This window comes from Aedes aegypti, chromosome 3, assembly GCF_002204515.2.
Source record: "Aedes aegypti strain LVP_AGWG chromosome 3, AaegL5.0 Primary Assembly, whole genome shotgun sequence".
Taxonomy (NCBI): domain Eukaryota; kingdom Metazoa; phylum Arthropoda; class Insecta; order Diptera; family Culicidae; genus Aedes; species Aedes aegypti.
This window is the reverse complement of record NC_035109.1, coordinates 50,412,167-50,434,180: the sequence shown is the minus strand read 5'-3', so window position 1 is coordinate 50,434,180 and position 22,014 is coordinate 50,412,167. Positions and strand designations below refer to the sequence as shown.

General features: G+C 37.5%; 1 protein-coding gene across 8 annotated transcripts in view; it reads left to right on the top strand.

Moving 5' to 3' along the window:
* LOC5571231 (G protein-activated inward rectifier potassium channel 3) overlaps window positions 1-22,014 on the top strand; it is a 377,954-nt gene that overhangs the window by 304,768 nt on the left and 51,172 nt on the right. For 6 of the 8 annotated variants that reach the window (XR_002501609.1, XR_002501614.1, XR_002501612.1 and 3 more), the window contains 7 exons: window positions 6,663-6,777; window positions 7,885-8,032; window positions 8,094-8,452; window positions 20,463-20,652; window positions 20,718-20,842; window positions 21,065-21,167; window positions 21,314-21,707. Coding sequence is in view for 2 of the 8 variants with exons in the window: in XM_021851309.1 (XP_021707001.1) it covers window positions 6,663-6,777; window positions 7,885-8,032; window positions 8,094-8,452; window positions 20,463-20,652; window positions 20,718-20,842; window positions 21,065-21,167; window positions 21,314-21,606 (1,333 nt within the window). In the remaining 6 variants the exon portion in view is untranslated. The remainder of the gene's footprint in view (window positions 1-6,662; window positions 6,778-7,884; window positions 8,033-8,093; window positions 8,453-20,462; window positions 20,653-20,717; window positions 20,843-21,064; window positions 21,168-21,313; window positions 21,708-22,014) is intronic. The other 2 variants (XM_021851309.1, XM_021851311.1) reach the window with 2 other exon arrangements.

Below are 22,014 nucleotides of genomic sequence, written 5' to 3'. Positions count from 1 at the left end.
TGAAGAAGGCGAAATATGCGCCGAAACATCGGAGAAGTAGAAGCAAAAGTCGTTTTAGCTGCCTTAAGACTGATAGAGCCGATAAAACTTTAGAAAGAATCTTCTGCTTTAAAAACATACCAAAAATGTTATTGTTTCCATACTGTAAGAAATATTTTTTTCAAAAATTCCAGGTCGAATCCTTGACTAAATGTCTGAAAATTTTTGAAGTTATTCTATAAAAAATCTTCAAAATACTTCTGTATGAATTTTAAACTATTTTTTTAGGAAATTGTATGTGAAAAACTCCGGATGAAACATTCTTTGAATTATGGTATAATTTCAAATAATATAGGAATTTCAAGAAAAGCTTCGAGAAAATTATTGCTGCTATTTTGAAGAAGTATCTAGAAATGTTGGTGTTCTGGTTCATGTATAACTACAAATGCAGGTTGCTCCCGTTTATCTTACTGGCCATAACAAAATTGCTGATCAAACGAACCACAACGAATCGGATCTTTAGATTTTTTCCAATAGGTAATTCACTACGAATTAAAATGGACACTGTGGAGTTTTGATTATCAACGGGAAAGGAATCACCCTGCTCGCAATGCTCACACAGCTTACCCAGCCAAGTGTCAGTTCGCAAGTAAGGCAGAGTATGAATGCATCTACACTGAAATGAATTTTATTGTAGAAACTACTGAATCCATGGTAAAATTAAGAACTGCACCAACGATTTTCAACCGACTACATTAATCTGTTAACTCTACCAAAACATAGTCAACATCACTACACAAGAAAATTTCTTCTGTTGATTTAACCAGAGTTGTAGTATTTTTGACTAGAAACATTCTTGATTTGAGAAGTTTAGCATCATACTTTTGACCCAAGGGGAAGGTCACTCTACGCACTTCATTCGGCACAACTGTGCCATCAGTGCGCCGAAGTGTGCCAAGCGCGCCAAACGTGCTATAACATTATATGCCATAAAAATTCAATGAACTGAAATTATGGAAAAACTTTCTCAGCAAGCATTGAGTTTTTTCATTGTTTGTCTCTTGTTAAAATGCTCTGAATGCTGCATTACTTTCCCGACATGTACATGTATAACTTCAATAGGATGGTTTAGGAAACGGCCCACACAAATTCTAGACAAGACGGGAACTTCGATACGGAGCGTCACCGCGTTGACGGTTGTGTACGGGAGCGTGGTGGAAGAGAAAGGAGTGCGAAAAATTGGGAGAATACTACGATGAAAGCACAGACAAACACACGTTACAGCTAGAACAATAATCAGTTTTTGTTCATTTGAATTACGAAACGCAAACAATATCACCTAAAAAAGTAACGCGTTTTCTAGAAGATCGATTGAAGAAGATTACTCTTGCCTAAGTTTGCCTAAACTTTAGTTTTTAGAAAAACTTGAGAGCCTAAAAATGTATGGAAAACAGAAATATTGTTAGAATTTTGTTCTGCGAGAACCAATAATTTGTGAATATGCCCAAAAAAGAGACTTCAACCACAGAGAAACAGACGTAACACTTAGAACAAATCGCGATCAAAATCATAGTCGAGAAAACATGTACGCCCAATGCTAAAATCGTTGTGTTTGGCCGATGGACCAACAGATGGCGGTAGTGTGTAAACGTCAAACGCGAACAAAAACGATGCGAGCGCTGCGGGTGGTGGATTGACCAACTACAATATATTTGAATCGACCGTTAAAAAGGTGGTAGATGGACAGTGATGAGAGTGTGACGTCTGTTTGTCTGTGCTTCAACCCTTAATCATGTTCCAAAACACTTTTCATTTCTAAAAATAGTGGAATGTGGAGGGCACAGACATTCTGCAGCCATTTCGCTGTCAGTGCGTTCGGGGCTTTACTCTCATATGAGAGACTGCATAACCTTCCGAAATTAGCTTTTATTTCAAGTTAAGAAGAGATTTTAAAACTTTATGTCCAAATGGTTCTTCGTTTTAAACTTCGAGTAAGGAGTGACATTGCTTCTTATGTTTGTATTCCCTCAGGTCCCGCTACAATTTTTAACTCATTTCTCCGCTTTAATTATTTGCTTTAAGATAACAACAAGGTCACAGACGCTTTTTGTGTCATTTAATATAATATTTTATTCACTATCGGTTACAAATCGAACATGTGGCAAAGTCGATTCCATCATTCCTTCGGTCCTGCTGGTTTGATGCCGCTCTATAGCTCAATTCTGAAATAAAAAAATGTTAATGAATATAAAATCATGTTGTTTTATGTTGGGAGATTCTTCTTGAAGCCGATGCCAACGTGAAAATTTCGTGAAGTCCATGTTTGACATATACCGAACAACTCAGGTGACTTAATGGTTGCTCAGATGGAAATTTCAGTTCACTGTGATTTTATAGCAACCCACATTGGAAAGCTGTGCCAGTTAGTGTGCCGAAATGTGCCATAACTGCGCAAGGCACACTGCGTAGAGTGACCACCCCCTTGTTTTGACCACACTGTGTTGTACGGTGGGTGTCACGGATTGAAATACAATGCTTTGTAGTGGATGCTACCATGAACATAGTCAAATTTACTGCACTGCTCAGTGATTTTCACCAGATTATAAGTACACTTAACAGATTTTTGTAGTCGGTTGAAAATCGTTGGTGCAGTTCTTAATTCTACTATGGATTCGGTAGATTATACAACAAAATTTGTTTGCGTGTAGTCTGCAAGTGACAGTAGGGATGCCAACACGTCTAAACCGATTGCTGCGATCAATTATTTTACTACCTCCCATCGCAGTGGATTCTATATCCCACATTCTCCCTCTGCTCTAAAGAAATTTGATTTCATTCAAACAAAAAGAAATTGAAACTTTAAATACAGTGTCTTACCGATTATGACAACAAGGCGTGATTTTTATGTTGCCAAATTGGGGATGTTGCCAAAATCTGGAATATAGAAATGCTTATGTTTTTTATCGTTTTATTCTCTAAAAGTATCAACAAAGGCATGTAAACTTTTACGAATGATGTGAACAATATCAAGGAGCCTTCTTCAGTTCTGCTTTTGACCTGAAAGCATAGACTGGTTAGATGCACCATCTGAAAAGCACACTTGTTGTACACATTACAAGCAAGGTATTACATTCAGTGACCATTTGCGACTGTTTTAGAGTGGAAATATGCAACTTTAAAGCAAGACCACATTGAAAGTAGCCGATTCCATATACAGGATCCTTATGTTCGTGACGTTTCCTAGCATAGGTATCATGGTCAGAGATATTCAATTTTGCTTTCCAACTTTCGTTTGACGGCTTTTGTTATGAATGTTCAAAAGAAGCGACAGACCGCCACACATTATCCTATTGATATGTTAAAAAAAATACAAGCAAAACGTATGCGATCAACACAGTACTGCTGAGCATCTTAACATTTGATGCTTTTATTACACTTGCTATTACTGTCGATAACCATCGTATTCCACCAATTTATGATGCTTTCCATACTATGTAGCAATCATTTATACAGCTGGCATGCTTTATAAGATTTCTCCTATACGTGAAAAAATAATATGCGAGTTCTACGTTCAACATTACGTTTCTTAGCTCGCAATGGTCATCACCATTTTCATTTTGACTTATTTTCACTTTGTTTCAACTCAAAGTGTTAGGTTTCAATATCTAATAATCAATTGAAAATATGTTTCAATGTGTTGCCAAAATCGGGAAGAAAATGTTTCCAAAAACGGGTGTTGCTAAAATCGGGAAGGCAGTGTATTTTAATAAAAATAAATCCTATTAAAAAAAACCCTGTTTTCTTATTGAATTTCGATCGTTTTTTTGTACTGCATATAATTGGATCATTGTGTTATTATCATTAGTTATTCATACAATTATTTTGATAATTCACCAATGCCATTCAACACCATCTATATTCAATATTCAATTGCAACAATCATCTCATGAACCATTGTGATGTATTACTAATATCTAAATTGAGATGGTAATACTCGTTGTAAATTTCAAAAATAAAAGCTTTTTTGAACAGAAATTCCCGTTTCGCCGATTTTTTTTTTAACATATCATCACGGTATTTTGTTTTCTATACTGTAAGAATACTTTTGTATGCAATTTTATTTTCGTCTTACAATACTTCAAGCTGCTTAAAAGAACCGTCCATTGACATGATTCATAATGGTCTTTTCTAGTGTGCTTTTCACCGCGTTGTAGGGAACACCTTCACAGTCATCGTGTAATGTTGGTCATCTGGTATCAAATATCATTCGGTTAAATCTCGCCGACCATTCAACCAGTCATAGTAACCTCTCGTCATTCTTGTTCAATACTAATTGTCATGAAGAAAACTTTGTTATGTCTACTGCGATGTTTTAATTCAACCAATACTTTATACATCAGAAACATTTCAGATTTTTAATATTCCTTCAAAGTTTATCATATATTTTATTTCATGATCCTTCTTTGCGTAAAAATCAACCATGCGAAAAAGACCCCTTTAAAATCAGATGATAGGTTCTGAAATTCTACGCGGTCATACGTTTGTCTTCCATTTTTTCTATATTTGGCATACATAAGAATATCTATTGTGAAATATCACTTCTACAATCAGTCCACCAAGCCACGCTATTTTTGTTGTAGGAAGGAAATTCTTCAGAACCACAACCAGTAAGCACTGCTCATCCAGCAGTCTGAATCCATTGCTGAAACTTCAAACGAAATTATCGATTTATATGTGATGTCCCGTCAGCGGTATTTACATGCTTTTTTGCAAACTATTGATGATATTTTCATTGGCGCTTGCAAAAAACATAATTGAGAAATACAAACTCTTATTTCAGCAAGCTTTGATAAACAGCACGCTCAATGTTATTGAATTTGAAATTTCGCACAAAAACATAGTGCTTCGTAGCCGTGCGGTTAGCAGCGTCAGTCGTTTAGGCGTATTGTGCTACAGAGTGTGGGTTCGATTCCCGCCCCAGCCGGAGAAAACTTTTCGTCAAACGAAAAATTCTTTACTGGTCCACTGGTCGATCCGTGTGTCCGTTGTCTAATGTTAGTTATGTTCAGTCTGTGCAGCCTATAGCTGAAGACGGTGTAAATTGTCTTAAAAAAAAATATAATGCTTAAACTTTCCTCTTCTCCCCAAAGGGTACTGTGCGGTCATATACGACATAAAGCAATACTAGGACATTTGCGTATCAGTCAATACGTTCTTAGCTTCTGATTTGACATTTGCAAACAACTAAATCGATACATTCTCACTTTTCGTCAATCGACATTGTCGGGGCTCCTTTTCTCCTTGGCAAATAGCAAGGCTGAAGCCTTTTCCGATCTGACATTTGCACATCGCAAAACAACGAGATCGACAAATTCTTACTTTCAAATAGCGGACATTGCCGAGGCTCCACTTCCCTACGGCAAACAACACGCTTTTATCCTGTGATCTGACCTTTGTACATAGCAAATCAACAAGATCATCAAAAACTAGGTTTTTGACAGCGGACATTGCCGGGTCTCTTCTTTCCCACGGCAAACAACACGCTAAAGTTTTCAGATCTGACATTTGCACGTAGCAAAACAACAAGATCAATAATTTCTAGCTTTTCAGTAGCGGACATTGCCGGGACTTCCCCCACGCAAACAACACACTGTAAGCATCTGATCTGACATTTGAATATTTCAAAACAACAAGATCAACGAACTATAGCTTTTCGGCAGCGGACATTGCCGGGGTTCCTCTTTCCCCATGGCAAACAACACGCTGTAAGCTTGTAATCTGACATTTGCTTTTAGCAAAACAACAAGATCGACTCAACCAGCCGCTTTTCTGAACACTTTTTTTAGACGCCATCGAAACTTCTCGGTTTGTCGTCTTGTATACGGGAAATTTTAATCACTACACTTTTTTTAGCACTAACGGAGAACCAAAATTCACACAAGCTGCATTTTTTTCTTTCACCTTGTCTGTAGGGTGATTCCTCCCATTAAATATGACAATAAAGGCCAGGTATCTTTCCGCTAAAAAGCAGAAAATTGGCAGGACCGCCAATGTGGAGTTTTGATTATCAACGGGAAAGGAATCACCCTGCACGCAATGCTCACACAGCTTACCCAGCCAAGTGTCGGTTCGCAAGTGAGGCAGAGTATGAATGCATCTAGTCTGCAAGTGACAGTAGGGATGCCAACACGTCTAAACCGATTGCTGCGATCAATTATTTTACTACCTCCCATCGCAGTGGATTCTATATCCCACAGACACGTTACTCTAAACGCTGTTTGGACCTCACCTTACTTAGTGTGAAAAAATTGGATAGATATCTTACATAGTTTTATGTTTCATGCAAATAGGGTACAGAGGTAATGTATAATGATCGATTTGGCATGAAAATTATGAATTAAATTTTAAGAATAGATTTTCAACCCCCCACCTCCTCTTTTCTTCTGGCTATGCCCATGTCCACGCAGTTCTTAAAAGCCCCTTTGAAGTTCGAAACGCGGTTCACAAGCAAATACATCAAAATTTGAAAGAAACGAAAACAAAAAAAGTGACCCGATGTTGTCGGTTCCCAATTTTGTCAGCCCAAAAATCATCGAGGGGCTGACAAAATCGGGTCCTTGCTGTAATACATAAATAACAATGGATACATAAATAACATAAATGTATTTTTCTCCTTCTTGCAGATACCGACAGACGCGGTTTTCGTCGCGACGCATACGAAAGCGTGTGATCTTCAAGCAAGGCGACTGCAACGTTGTCCAGGGAAATGTCGCCAAACGAAGGCGACGCTACTTGCAGGTAAGTCGAAGCTGAAAGCATGCCATATTTAATTGTGAAAAAGCCCTAGGTGACGACCCAATCAGACAGAGTGTGAGAATACCTTTCGTGACTCTTAGCCTTTAATTTAAGAAAATCCATAATAAAGCAAGAAGTTTCCAAGAAAAAAAAATCCAACAAAATGTTATTTATTTAATGGAAAATGCTCAGGCATATGGCATTGCGGAGCCGAATAAATTTCAAATTTATTTTTTTCGCCGTAGTAACTCACCTATCTATTATGCTTTTTAATTATGATTTATCATGTTTGCGGCTTACCAGCTGAGTGGAAGTTTTATCAACTACCAAAAATCTAGACATTACGGTTGCGATTGAGAAGTATTCCCGAAGGTCTAAAAAGACGAATAAATGGAGGAAACCCTATAAACTTCCCAGCAAAAAAATTGTCTTCTAATGAGACCTTGGATAGAAGTCTAGTTGTTTGGTGAAGGCCTTTGCTTCTGTACTAGTTTCTTCTTCTTTTTTCTTAAATTTTATGACAAACACACGGTGTACACATATTAAGATATATTCCGAAAACTGACAGCTTCTTGACGACGTCATTCCTATCCACCTAGAACAAATTTCTAAAAAAAAAATGATCTAGTGGTCCGGAAGGTATATGGTACGATAGGAGTGACGTCACATGTTTACAATCAAACTTGATATTTACATCAGTAAAGAGCCTGCCTTGTTATTTTTTTATGCCGTGGACAAACAGAGTAGCTCGATATTATCAAGTATCTCTGTATGCCATCAAATGCAATAAATAAAAAAAAACATAGGAACGACTTTGCAGCATGTGTAAAAATTACACAATTTTCGTATCAGTCCAGAAGAGTCCAATTTTTTTGTGACTAGTACTCAATTCTGTGTAACTTTTATTAACTGTATATTAGCGGACAAGCCCCCTAAAAGGGAGGCGGTACCAGATGCCATTAGTCCACTTCACCTTTCGCTCTAGTACAGCACCGCCTTCTGTGATGGGGGATTCGCTCTGGTACCTCCAATTTGCCTTATCAATGCATCAAACTGAAATTCAATTATCTTTCTCTATTCTTTCCGTTTTGGAATGTTGCCTACTTGCAGGATATATTCACCACCCTGGTCGACATCCAATGGCGCTGGACGCTGTTGGTGTTCGCGCTAAGCTTCATCCTGTCCTGGCTGGGATTTGCCATCATTTGGTACCTGATCGGGTACAGCCACGGCGATATGGCCGCCCACGCCAACGGAGGTTTGTTCGCTTCGATAGCTCAGTAATGTCCGAATGACTTCAATGTCGATCCCTTCTACAGACACTCAACACCAGCCGTGCGTTACGTTCATCTACGGGTTCACGTCGGCATTTCTGTTCTCGCTGGAAACGCAGCACACCATCGGCTACGGCAACCGGTTCGTGACGGAGGAGTGTCCCGAGGCCGTATTCATCCTGGCCCTGCAGAGCATCACCGGCGTGTTCATCCAAGCATTTATGGTTGGCATCGTGTTTGCCAAGCTATCGCGCCCGAAGAAGCGCGCCCAGACGTTGCTGTTCTCGCGTAATGCCGTTATCTGCCATCGGGATGGGGTGCCGTGTTTGATGTTCCGCGTCGGCGACATGCGCAAGAGTCACATTATCGAGGCGCACGTTACGGCGCAGATCATCCGGCGGAAGGTGAGTTTAGGAGGGTCAGTTAGGGTTCGAATGATACTCTAATTTTCAAAATCGTTAGTCGTTTAACACTCCTGGCATCGAGATTCAAAATAAGTTGTACCGCGATCCGTGTTAACACTAATCAGTTTTTTTTGCGGTTTTCTCAAGCGTCAGGAAATATTTTGGCTGCTCTTCAAGAAGTTATCTAGGAAACTCTACAGTGGATCTTCAAAGAATTCTACGAATTCCATCGAGGATCGTTTCAGAGATTCTTTCGGAGATTATCACTATAGTTATTTCTGGAATTCCTCTATGAAACTGATTACCATCAGAAATGATTCCATTGATTCCAATAGAAATATAGTTAAATCTCGCTTACTCGATATTTGATATCTCGATATCGAGTTGGAGAACCATAATAAAAGATGGTATTCTAAGGTGGTTCAAAATATCGTTTTTCTCCACACCGCTCATTCGATTCCAGATCAAATTTTGAGTGTCCTCCCAAAATTTGAGATCATTTGGATGAAAACTGAGACTGTACAAGCCCTTAATAGTATGTATGAGAATTACTATGGGAAATGCAATCAATTAATTTAATCGGTCATAGTGTTTGCCCATGTGCTCTTGAGAGTTATAATTACGTTGATACTGTTAAATCTACTCGTCAGCTACAACTTTGCCGAAGACTCTATTCAAATCGGATGTCTCAATAATTGGTTATTGATTTATATCAAGATGGAAATTCTTTAACAGTGCTCATTTATCTTCTGAATAGGCAGCATTGCTGCATCTGGCGCAAAAGATAGTACACACAAATCATGGCTACTATGTTGCACAGCATATATCCAGTGATGCCTGCAGAGCAGCTCAATTATGATAGCCGATATGATTTCCAACTCATACAAAAATCAATAACTAATTAATGAGGCGTCCGATTTAAAAACGGTCCTCGGCAAAGTTGTAGCTGATGAATTTATCTGACAGTATCAGCATAGCTCTAACTATCAAGAGCACATAAGGTCTGTTCATTTTATAAAGTGGACACCTTGTGCATACTGTATCTTTTTAATTTATCAATGAAATTTCAATCTGTTTTCTGCACATCGTTCGACTAGTATTGTACAATGTTGTGATAATAAAAATTCTCCAAAATAATTAATTTTCACGCGAATATGGAACAACGATTAGAACGGTCGATTTTTTGGAGGTTATCAAAATCAATGATTGTTAGAAATTGGCTGGAAAATTCAACAACTTATATTTTCTGTTTTCAAAAAAGGCTTGTTTTTCGAAAGCATCATCAATCAGAAGCCTGATGGAAAAAATCAAGTTATTTTTGGAACAACAATTTTACAGATATAATAAAATCATTTTTACCCCATATTTTCTAGAGAAACTATTTTAAATTTGAAGGGAACTGATATGAGTAGAATCTTTTGATTAAAAGTACGTCCTGACGGAAGTCCTAATATAGTTTTAATATGAAAAATAACTTACGCCTTCAAAGAGTTACTTATTTAGTCCCCACGTCACATTTAAAGCACAATAGAAACACAATTGCTTTATTCTTAGAAGACCTTTCAAAGTACATTGACAATCATCAAAATTGGCAACACTGCTGTAATAAAATATATTTTATTTTCCACATATTATTTTCATCTAATGTTATTCTAAGATTACCAATTGAAATATTCGGAAAAAAACATTTACAATTTGCTGTAGATCGATGAATATGAGTACACGATTTTAAAAGTATGAGACTTTCTAGAACAGGGGTTTTCAGCCTTTTTGCCTCGCGGAGCACTTTTGGAAATAAAATTGTTGCGCGGAGCACCTGTTCCTCATCACTACTCCGTTTGAAATCCGGTTTTTTTCCACGCTTAAATCCTAATGAAATCGTAAGGTGAGATTTGTGTTGGTCAATCTTTCATTAATTTTGATTTTATTGCGCACTTTTAATCCTAATCTAAAAATAAATGTTTTATTTATTGAGCATGTTTTTTACTTCAGGTTTAAACTTTGACAATCGGGCATTTAAATGGAACTATGTTTCGTTCTTCGTCAAATATTTGATTTTTCGTGGCATGAAAACGGCAGTATTGCTTTGTTTAGACATTTTTCGACTTCTAATTTGAATTCAAACATCTGGGCGAAATATTTGTTTAGCTTTTATTCATGTGTTTGAATCAACACTCTCGGAAATATTCATAATTTTGATAAAACTCGTGAAATATTCCTTATTTCGAATTTTGATTATTATTGAGGTTGCATGTACCTCAGATTTCTTTATGGCAAGGATATGTATCCAGACAAAACTTTCGTATCCTGAAAATTTCAAAATATTCTTTTGGGGAAACCTGGATTTCCTCCACTTTAAAAGTTGTTTTCCATACTAAGTTCGAAAAAACACAATTTTGCAGCTAAAATTTGAATTGAAAGCCTAAACGCAAAGGGATGTAAGTAAAACATTGGTCGGCTTTGAGTTAAGTATACTGAAAAAATCTACTATTTTCAAGCTTTCCATCGGCATTTTAAATGAATTTCCATCCAACTAACATAATTCGTAAGAGATTGTCTTGTTTATTTTAGCTCACATACAGTGAAGTAAACATTCGACATTTTTCACGGCGTTCGTTTCGCTTCCATGGTCAGCAGTCAAATGATTTTTCTACACTCATCCATTTCTGTCACTTTTCACACACAGCACGAGCGATGGATTAAGTATCGAGAAACACAAACACTGTGTAATGAATGTTGTCTGACACGATGGCATTTTCATAAACCATGAGTTTTGCATAGATTTCAGAAATGTCCGATCATTTACAACAAAAATAGTTTGATATTGCTTACTATGTCGTATGTTACTCACATGCAATGAAAGCAGCTCGTATTGAAAAAAACGATAGACATAGACAAAACCGTAACGTTTTCAGTTGACGCCATCGTGGTTAGCTCAATTCAATTGAGATTTTTCTTTCGCACGTTTGTTGGATCACTCGTGTTGTTCTGCTGAAAGCAAAGACTGTCGAATGTCAACGAAAACTGTGATTGCTAACAACACTGCTCTTACAATTTGTGTGGAATGAGAAACTGCTGGAAAGACTTCAATACTCGGTTTTTGTCACTTACTTCCCTTTACTTCTAACCCCCTTAAATAAAACCACTCATAAATTTTCAAGAGTACAAATGTGGAGAATAAAAATCAAAATTAGATCGATTGCTCGCAACCAACAAGTTACTAATTGATCGAAATTTTAAACGCGATCGGTTGTTTTTTTTTCATTAAATCTGTACTCCTGAAAATTTTTGGTACAGTTTGGTTTGGTATTATTAAAAGCATATTTAAAGAAAAAAGTTGAGATATTTCAAAGTATTGGTACCGATTCTCAAAACTGTCGAGGAGCACCTGCCAAGGCTTGGCGGCGCACCAAGTACTCCGCGGAGCACGATTTGAAAACCGCTGTTCTAGTAAAACTACCGTAAACAGTAAAATTTGTACTTAAGACTGTGGTTTAAACGCACGATTTAGCTTTCGTTTGTACAAATATAGTTTCTTTAGTGAAACAAACTAGTTTTGAACACACTTTTTGCTTTTCTCTTTTACTGGGAGTGATAGGATGGAGTATCAACAAATTTGACCATAAATGAGTAAACCACTAAAGTTACCTAATGTCAGAGAATGGTGGAATATAGTGAATTTTTTTAAAGCTTTACCCCTTCAGTAGAATGGTAAAGGATACAAACATACAATTTGTTCATAAAAATTGAAAGTTTTGTTTTACGAAAAATAATGTTGAACTTTGACGAACAGCTTTTATTAGGAGTTTTTGGAAAAACTATTTAGCTCTTCAACCAAAAGCATTTTCTAAGATCTTATATTTTCATAGCATTGTAGAATAAAAGTTAAACGATGCACAGAAAACTGATTATGATTTAATCAATAAATAAAAAATATATAGCATAAACAAAGTGTCCACTTTATAAAATGAACAGTCCTTAGCAAACACTATGACCGATTCAGTGCGCATCGTACCTTCGTGCTGTGCGAACACGAATTCTCTCTGTTCTTGGAAGTTTTCTTAAAAACTACCTAAGCAATAAAACAGTACTTTTCAGAGCTACAAAAACAGTACTTTTCAGTGCTAAAATTCAAAACAGTACTTCTGAGTGCTACTAAAACAGTACTTTTCAGTACTTTTTTTTCTACTATTGATCCCTTTACGATCCTTGTTTGGACCCGTGCCTTCGATTTTTCGTTGGACCCGTTGGCGAAAGCTAGCGGTGGTAATCCTTCTTGGACACCGTCTTGGGGAAAAACCTCTCGAAGGTCACGTCTTCTTGTTTACTAAACATGGTTGCAACAACAAATAAAAGGAAGGGTGAATCTCTGAATTCACAACTTCCTTCCAAAAAAGTGGGATTTAAAACTGTCACTAAACGTGGCAAGAATGGAAGAAAGGACGTTTCTCCGGAATGCGAACTTTCTCCCGAGGGTGAAATGAATAATTGTATTGAAATGAGCAATCAGTTCGATGCTCTAGACAAATTTTCCGAACACCAAATCGAAGCAGCCTCTAGCCTAGGCTCTTTGATTCAAATGAGGAAGCAAAGAGTGCCGCCTATCGTGGTCAGTTGTTCCGAATTTGGGGGATTTAGGCAGGAGATCTTGAATTCCATTAGGGGAATCAAGGTTTCCTTCCAAATCGCAAAGAAAGGAGACTGTCGCGTTTTGCCGGAAACTCTTAAAGATCGCGAATTTCTTCTCAAACATCTTGAAGAGAAGAAGCACAATTTTTTTACTTATGACGACAAAACTAAACGTTTGTTCAAAGTTGTCTTGAAAGGTCTCTCAAGTGACTATAAGTCTCTTCAGATCAAAATGGAATAAATGATTTACTTGGATTTTTACCTGTTCAAGTAATTATTATGAAAAAGAGAACCCAATCTGGCATTGTTCGGAAAGGGCTTTCTAAAGAATTTTATTTAGTTCACTTTAACAAAAACGAACTAAATAATATCAAAGCTTTAGAAAAAGCAAAACTTTTGTTTGATGTCCGTGTGACATGGGAACATTTCCAGAAACCTGGAGGAAATTACCAGAACCCCACTCAGTGCCGTCGGTGCCAAAAGTGGGGTCATGGTACAAAAAATTGTCGCATGGATGCTAAATGCATGATTTGCGGAGGTTCTTCTCACGCTAAGGACGTCTGTCCTGTGAAAGAAGATACCAGAAAGTTTGAATGCGCCAATTGCAAGGGCCCTCATAAAGCTAACTTTTGGGAATGCCCTTCACGCAAGAGAGTCGTTGAGGCTCGTGCCAGGCAGATGAAGGATAATATCCGTTACGATAACGGTCGTTTCCGGAATTTGCCTGGTAGAGTATCGAACAATGCTCATTTTTCAGTTAACGATCGCTTGATCATGAATCATACCCATCAGGAAGATCATAATCATGCTCATTCACAAACTAAGTTTAATCCGTCGGGTAGCCGTTCGAATCTTTCAATTTCGAATGTATCTACCCACGGTAAATCCTTTGCCGATATCGTAGCAGAAAATTCGAACTCCTCCCCTGCTCGATCCATGGGTACCCATTCTACTTGTTTCAAATCAAATGGAAAAAACCCTACCGCCACAGGTAACTCCGCATCTTCGTCTACCGAAAATTCTAATGGGAAATCACATGACATGTCTGCCTCTGATTTTAATGTTCTAACTGAATAATTGAATCTAATGATTGATGCAATGTTCAAAGCCACCACTATGACTGAAGCAGTCCAAGTAGGTGTAAAATTTACAAATCAAATTGTTATTGGATTACGTTTTTCTAATGGATCCATATAATAATTTAAATATTTTAAATTGGAATGCTCGTTCTCTGAATGGTAAAGAGGACGTGCTGTTTAATTTTCTTACGGTTAATAACGTGCATATAGCAGTTATTACCGAAACGTATTTGAAACCTGGATCTAAACTCAAAAGAGATCCTAACTTTTTTGTTTATCGTAATGATCGACTGGATGGGGCATGTGGGGGAGTTGCAATCATCATTCATAGGCGTATAAAACATCAACTGTTTTTATCATTTGAAACTAAAGTTTTTGAAACTTTAGGTGTTTCTGTTGAAACACAGTTTGGTAAATATACTTTCATAGCTGCCTATTTGCCTTTTCAATGCTCTGGACAGCAAGTTAATTTGCTCCAAACTGACTTGCGTAAATTGACTCGCAATAAGTCAAATTTTTTTTTCATTGGTGACTTTAATGCCAAACATCGGTCATGGAATAATTCTCAAAGTAATTCCAACGGCAGAATTTTATTTGATGAGTGCTCTTCAGGATATTTCTCAATTCAATACCCTGATAGCCCCACATGTTTTTCCTCTTCTAGAAATCCATCTACGATTGATTTGGTCTTAACCGACTCTTGTCATCTTTGTAGCCAACTGATTACTCATGCTGATTTTGATTCTGATCATGTCCCTGTTACATTTCAAATATCCCAAGAAGCGATTCTCAATCCTATCAGCTTCACTTTCAATTATTTACGAGCCGACTGAAACGTATGTTGACTCTAATCTTGATGTTAACATTTCTTTAGAAACTAAACTTGATATTGACAATGCTCTTGAAACTTTAACAAATTCCATTGTTGAAGCCCGGAGCATTGCAAAATTTGAATCCGTGATTATAGAAGATGATCTTAAACTCTTGATCCGTCTTAAAAACGTGAGGAGAAGGCAATTTCAACGCACTCGCGATCCTGCTATGAAAATTATATGGCAGGATTTGCAGAAAGAAATCAAGAAACGTTTTGCTCAATTAAGAAACAAAAATTTTGAAAATAAAATTTCTCAATTGGACCCTGGCTCTAAGCCCTTTTGGAAATTATCTAATATCTTGAAAAAAACCTCAGAAGCCAATACCGGCATTGAAAGAGGAAAACAAACTATTACTAACTAATTGCGAAAAAGCTCAAAAACTTGCTATGCAGTTTGAAAGTGCACACAATTTTAATTTAGGACTTACTAGTCCAATTGAAAATGAAGTTACTCAGGAGTTCGAAAATATTCTCAATCAAGAGAACGTTTTCGAAAATGCCTGGGAGACTGATTTGGAAGAAGTGAGAACTATTATTAAAAAATTCAAAAACATGAAAGCTCCTGGCGATGATGGAATTTTCTACATCCTCATCAAGAAACTTCCAGAAAGTAGCTTGTCATTTTTAGTTGATATATTTAACAAATGTTTTCAATTAGCATATTTTCCTGACAAATGGAAAAATGCTAAGGTTGTTCCAATTTTAAAACCAGACAAAAATCCTGCAGAAGCTTTTAGCTATCGTCCAATCAGTTGGCTTTCCTCCATCAGTAAACTTTTTGAAAAGGTTATTCTGAACAGAATGATGGCTCACATCAACGAAAATTCATTTTTTGCCAATAAACAGTTCGGATTCCGCCATGGACATTTGACCACTCATCAACTTTTACGTGTAACAAATTTGATCCGTTCCAACAAATCTTAAGGCTATTCTACCGGTCTTGCTCTTCTAGACATAGAAAAAGCATTCGACAGTGTTTGGCATGAAGGTTTGATTGTAAAATTAAAAAACTTTAATTATCCAACATTCATTGTTAGAATAATTCAAAGTTATCTGTCAAATCGTACACTTCAGGTTAATTATCAGAACTCCAGATCTGAAAGACTTTCTGTAAGAGCAGGTGTTCTTCAAGGCAGCATTTTGGGACCAATATTTCACAATATTTTCACATCTGACTTACCTGAGTTACCTCAGGGATGTCAAAAATCTTTGTTTGCGGATGACACAGGCCTCTCCGCCAAAGGGCGAAGCCTGCGTGTCATCTGTAGTCGATTGCAAAAATGTTTGGATATTTTTTCTTCATACTTGCAAAACTGGAAGATTTCTCCTAATGCTTCCAAATCTCAACTAATAATATTCCCACATAAACCAAAAGCTCTTTATTTGAAACCTTCAAATAGACATCTGGTCACGATGAGAGGGGTTCCAATAAATTGGTCAGATGAAGTTAAGTATCTAGGGCTTATGCTAGATAAGAATTTAACTTTCAAAAATCACATTGAGGGCATTCAAGCCAAATGTAATAAATATGTAAAATGTCTCTATCCCCTTATTTATAGAAAATCAAAACTTTGTCTTAAGAACAAGCTTTTGATATTCAAACAAATTTTCAGGCCAGCCATGTTGAATATTGTATCAATATGGACTAGCTGTTGTAATACCAGGAAGATAGCTCTGCAGAGAATTCAAAATAAAATTTTGAAAATGATTCTGAGACTTCCTCCCTGGTATAGTACCAATGAGTTACATAGAATATCCAATGTTGAAACATTGGAACAAGTGTCAAATACAATAATAAATAATTTCAGGCAAAAATCGTTACAATCTTTTATTGCCACGATTAATGCGTTATATGTTTAGATTAAGTTAGTTTAAGTATATTCAAAGCGTTTTTTTTTCTCTTATAAACATGTGAAATCTACTCACCTGTAAAAAAAATCTGAACTGCTACGGCAAATGAAATGAAATATGTTGTTAACAAAATGTTAATTAAATCTTAAATTTGTTTTACCAAATTAGGATGATAGTGTTGTCTAATAACACAGAACACCTAGATATAAGAAATGAATGTAATGTTTGGAATGATACTAATAAAGAAATTAAAAAAAAAATTATGACCGATTGAATGGATCGCTGGCATTTCCCATATTAATTCTCATATAAACCTTGAGGGGTTTGTGCCGCCTCAGTTTTCATTCAAATGAGCTCAAATTTTGGGAGGACACTCAAAATTTGATCTGGAATCGAATAAGCGGTGTGGAGCAAAACCGATTTTTTGAACCACCCTACTGGTATTCATAGCTACCTCGGTAATCCCTTGGATCGCATTTTCACCGGTTTTATGTTCTATTTTATACTAGTGGTCCCGGCAAACTTTGTCTTGCCATTAAGTAGGCTGTTCAAAAACGCTATGAATCGTCCCATGCAAAATGACAGTTCCTTTCACGCTCGTTTTTCCAACTTTCCCGGTGAATATCCTGGGATTTGTCGGAACACTTGACGAAAAAAACGGAAGTATAATCATTCAAATCCGTTGACCCGTTCGGAAGCCATTTCATGACATACAAACACCATTCCATTTTTATTTAAATAGATAGAAAGATAGGTTTTTTTAGGTTTTTAGGAATCTTTCAAGAGTTCCTCCAAGTTTATAGTCAGAAGCTTCTTATAAGAAATTCTGTCCAAGAATTTGAAGGACAATAAAAATGAAATCTGCAGTAAATTCAAAACAAATTGATGATGGTTATTTTCCTCTTAAAAACTTTTGAATGATAATAAATCTTCGAGCTGTTTGGTGGAAAACCTGTAAGTAAATGAAAAACCAAATTCAGTACTATACCATTTAATTCCACTAGATTTTGTATCCTTTGACAGATACGCGTATTTCGACCTCAACAGACTAGAAGTCGAGTCTAGTACACGGCACTGAAGACGGACTTATAGTTGAGGTCGAAATACGCGTATCTGTCAAAGGATACAAACTCAAGCGGAATGAAATGGTATGGTGCTAAAATTGGTTTTATTTGTTTGTGATCTTGGCTTATATCGCTGTACAACAGTGATACTTGTATATTTCAATTTCCACTACGGAAAATAAAAAAAAATGTTTGTCTAATCCAGAAGAATTCTTCCAAAGAACTCACGAGGAACATCCCTTTGTTATTCTTCACGAACTTTATAGGTATCGGGGATTTCTTTATGATTTATTTCCGTACTCTTCCAGTGCATTTTCCAAGAACTTCTTTACCAGTTTACACTGAGTTTTTCCTGGGATTCCCATGAAAATCATTCCTGGGAATAATAGCTATTATCCAACAGATTTTTCCTGGAGTTGTTTTAGGCTTTCTGATCTTACCACAAAATTTCTAGAAGAATCCGTATCAAATTGTTTAAAAGAACCTTAGAAGAAATTCAATTTTTCACATTTCTCCATTTAGGACTCTTTATGTATTTATTACAAATAAATTAAAATTGTTTGCTTAAAATATCATCCAGTTGTTCATAAATCGACTTCAAGATCATCAAAGAAGGATTCTTTCCACAAATTGTTCAAAGATCGCCCCAACAGTTTTTCCAACTTCGAGATTTTTCCTAAAGTTTCTGTTCACTTTCCATCAACAAATCTTTCATCTCAGAATTATTATATCTCAGAATCTCTTTACCTTCATTAGTCCCTAACAAAAAGTTACAAATTGTGACTTAAGGTCGTTATCGACCCGAAAATTCAAACAGCTCGCAATAATCAGTGTGTTGACCGAAGTTAGTTCTGTTGGGCACACATGTCTAGTTACAGAAACCCTCCTGGAGACCAGGGTTTGGTCACTGTGGCCACCAGGTACCTGCTACATCTGAAAAAAGTCCCTTTAGAGACCCTTACTTTGACGACCTGTAGTTTCGTAATCTGAACCGTCCTCATATTGTTGAATAGGTATTCACGTGGACTGAGAATAGAGATTCTCAAATCACTTAGTTATTCATACCCGGTTCCAGAAGTCCGAAACATCCGAAAAATAAGTTTCCATCGCAGTTCTGTAAATGTAATTCACATCGGCACTATTCAGTTGATGGATATTTTGGCATACAATTTTTCTGTAATAAGGAACCAATTACCGTCGCACATTCCTTGAAAACTTCTGTCCAGTATGGTCCATATGGAACCGGTTCCTGGAGTCCCGGAAGGTGGCCAATCTGGACAATTCGATTAAATTACTCAGATTTATATTTCAAAACCTAAATTGTGCCCAATTCTTTACGATTTTTTTATTTTTGGATGTATTTTGCGAAAAGAATGAACGGATGGTTTTCCTGGTCCTTTTGAAACACAGGAATGGCCACCGGGAAAACCGTAATACAGGACCACAAAGTTTAGCACCAAAAATAGGCATGCGACGGCTCATTTTTCCACCGAAAAACCCCAGGAATGACCACCGGTGTTATGTCTATTGTGGGACATTTCAGGTTTTTTACCAAAACTTGACATGTGACGGCTCAATTTTCCTAGTTTTCTGAGCACGTGATCTATCTCACATAATAATGAATAGATGGCCAGTCTGGTCCTTTGCTGTCACTGAAATAACCCAGGAATGACCACCGAAGAAACCCGTATCATGGGGTACATAAGTTTTTGTACCATAACAAGACATTCGATGTCTCAATCTTCCTGGTTTTCGGGCATGTGACATTTCTCACACAATAATATGTAAATGTCCACTCAGGTCCTCAGGTTTCAAGTTGGCCGACGACGCTGTATAATCGAAATTTCGCGTAGTAGTCATCAATCAGATTTTAAATAGCTGCGATTGGAAATACAATCGTTTTTAAGTTATTTTTCGCGAGAACAGTTTACACAACGAATAATAAAGCGAAATAAGAATATATGAGAACACAATAGAAACACAATTTATTTTTGCTTGAAAAATGCCTTGAAATCATTCAAAGTACCATAAGTTCTATTGTTTTGGTCTAAATTGAGTATGGAAAACTTTTCAAAATTCTGTTGTGGGGATACATAACGACTCCATTTCTACAGTCAACTCTCCCTTACTCGATACTCCGTAGCCCTAACTCGATAATCCCTTGAATTGGTTTTGTGTTCTGCAACTCGATACCTCCGTATCTCGATGATTCCTTCAATATTTATTCAAATCAAAACGCCATTTACAATGAATTCAAAGGTACAGAACAATAGAACATATTGTGAAAATTACGTTTCTGTTGGAAATTGCAACAAGAAAATTTATTGTGTTTAATAATATTTTATCAAGGATGACAACTAGGAAAATAATGGAATTGAAACATAATCACATGAACATTAACGATCAATACTAAAAATGTTGTGTTTGGCCAACCGGGAACTAGATGGTGATAGCTCTCTTATAGTAGCTGATTCCCAAGTATAAGAAAAAACAAATTCTTTTTTTTTTTTCAGATTACAAAAGAAGGCGAAACGTTGCCTTTCTACCAGCAAAACATGGAAGTCAGCTGCGATGGTGGCGACGAACGGTTGATGTTCATCTGGCCGACGATCGTAGTGCACAAAATCGATAAGAACAGCCCACTGTACAATCTGTCCGCCCAGGACATGCTGCGGGAGCGGTTCGAAATAGTCGTCATGCTTGGTATGGGATAATTGTTAGTGTACTTCGTGCCTTTTTTATTACCAGTTCAATTATTGGCCTTCCAGAGGGAGTAGTGGAATCCACCGGTATGACAACCCAGGCCCGCAGTAGCTATCTACCGTCGGAAGTGCTGTGGGGTCATCGATTCGAGTCCGTCGTTTCTTTCAAGCGGGAAACCGGAGAGTACGAGGTGAGTCCGCTCATGGCTTCCTTTGATGAATGGACCGTGGTGACGAATGGATGCTTCTTGGAAAGCATGCGTCGACCAAGCGCATGCCTACTGCGTTCCCTTACTCTCATCATGCTCTCTAGCACTTCCATTTCCATACAACGAATCTCACATGGAGCGATGATGACCCATTTCCCACCTAATCGATTGTTGTGACATTTGTTGCTGCTGTTTTCGTTGCAGGTGGACTACACCATGTTCAACAATACGTACGAAGTGGATACACCGCTGTGCAGCGCACGGCAACTGCACCAGGTCAAAGAGGAGCTCAACAAGCAAGGGCTAGGTATGAGCTACGCAATGTTACGTCCCCTATCCCTCCGTGTTCCCATCCCCTCACAGCATGCTTGCCATAAGCTTTTCCTTGTACCAAAAATGACTAATTTTCCCCGTAGAATAACGTTGTTTCCCGTTGTTTGTCATCGTCCGTAGTGCCTTCGTCCTCAGCGTCGTCTTCGAGTGACGAGTCGGACAATTCGTCCACGTCCGAAGATGCGGACAAGAGCCGGCAGCTACTGGCCAACGGTTATCTGCATTTCAATGCCACGGAAACCCCCACGCTAAACATCGTAGCCCGTAGTGCTCTGGTGAATAGTGCAGCTATCGGTGGTGGAGGTGGTGAAAATGGCACAGGACTTGCCGAGGGATCGCCCACGGCAAGTCCAAAGCAGCGCAACTTTCGAAAGCTTTCCATCAAGGAACCTTTGATGGACTCGCTGTGCTGAGAGAAGGGGGAGAAAGCTTAGCGCGGATAGGGGTATGTTGCAGCAGGCTGTGGGATTCGTGGTTTTTTTTTGCGATGAATCCAAGGATGCCATGGTGCCAGGTACTGGGAAAATGCTTTCGTTCGTTGGTTTTGTAGTTAGATGTGTGCTAACCTAGTTTTTTCACTAACGACGAGTTTGGTTTTGGAAATTTGGTATTACGTTTAAGACGAAGTAAGCTGTCATTGAAATTTGTACGCGTTGTTGATGATTGGCGCTAATTCATCTCACTATTTCGAATCAAAGAAAATCAGTTGGTTTTGCACAGACACAGCTGAAATAAATCAGCATACTTCATGCATGTTAGCGCGTACAGTGATACTTGTTCAAGCCAATATAAACTATCAAGACTGAGTTATATCGCTTTGA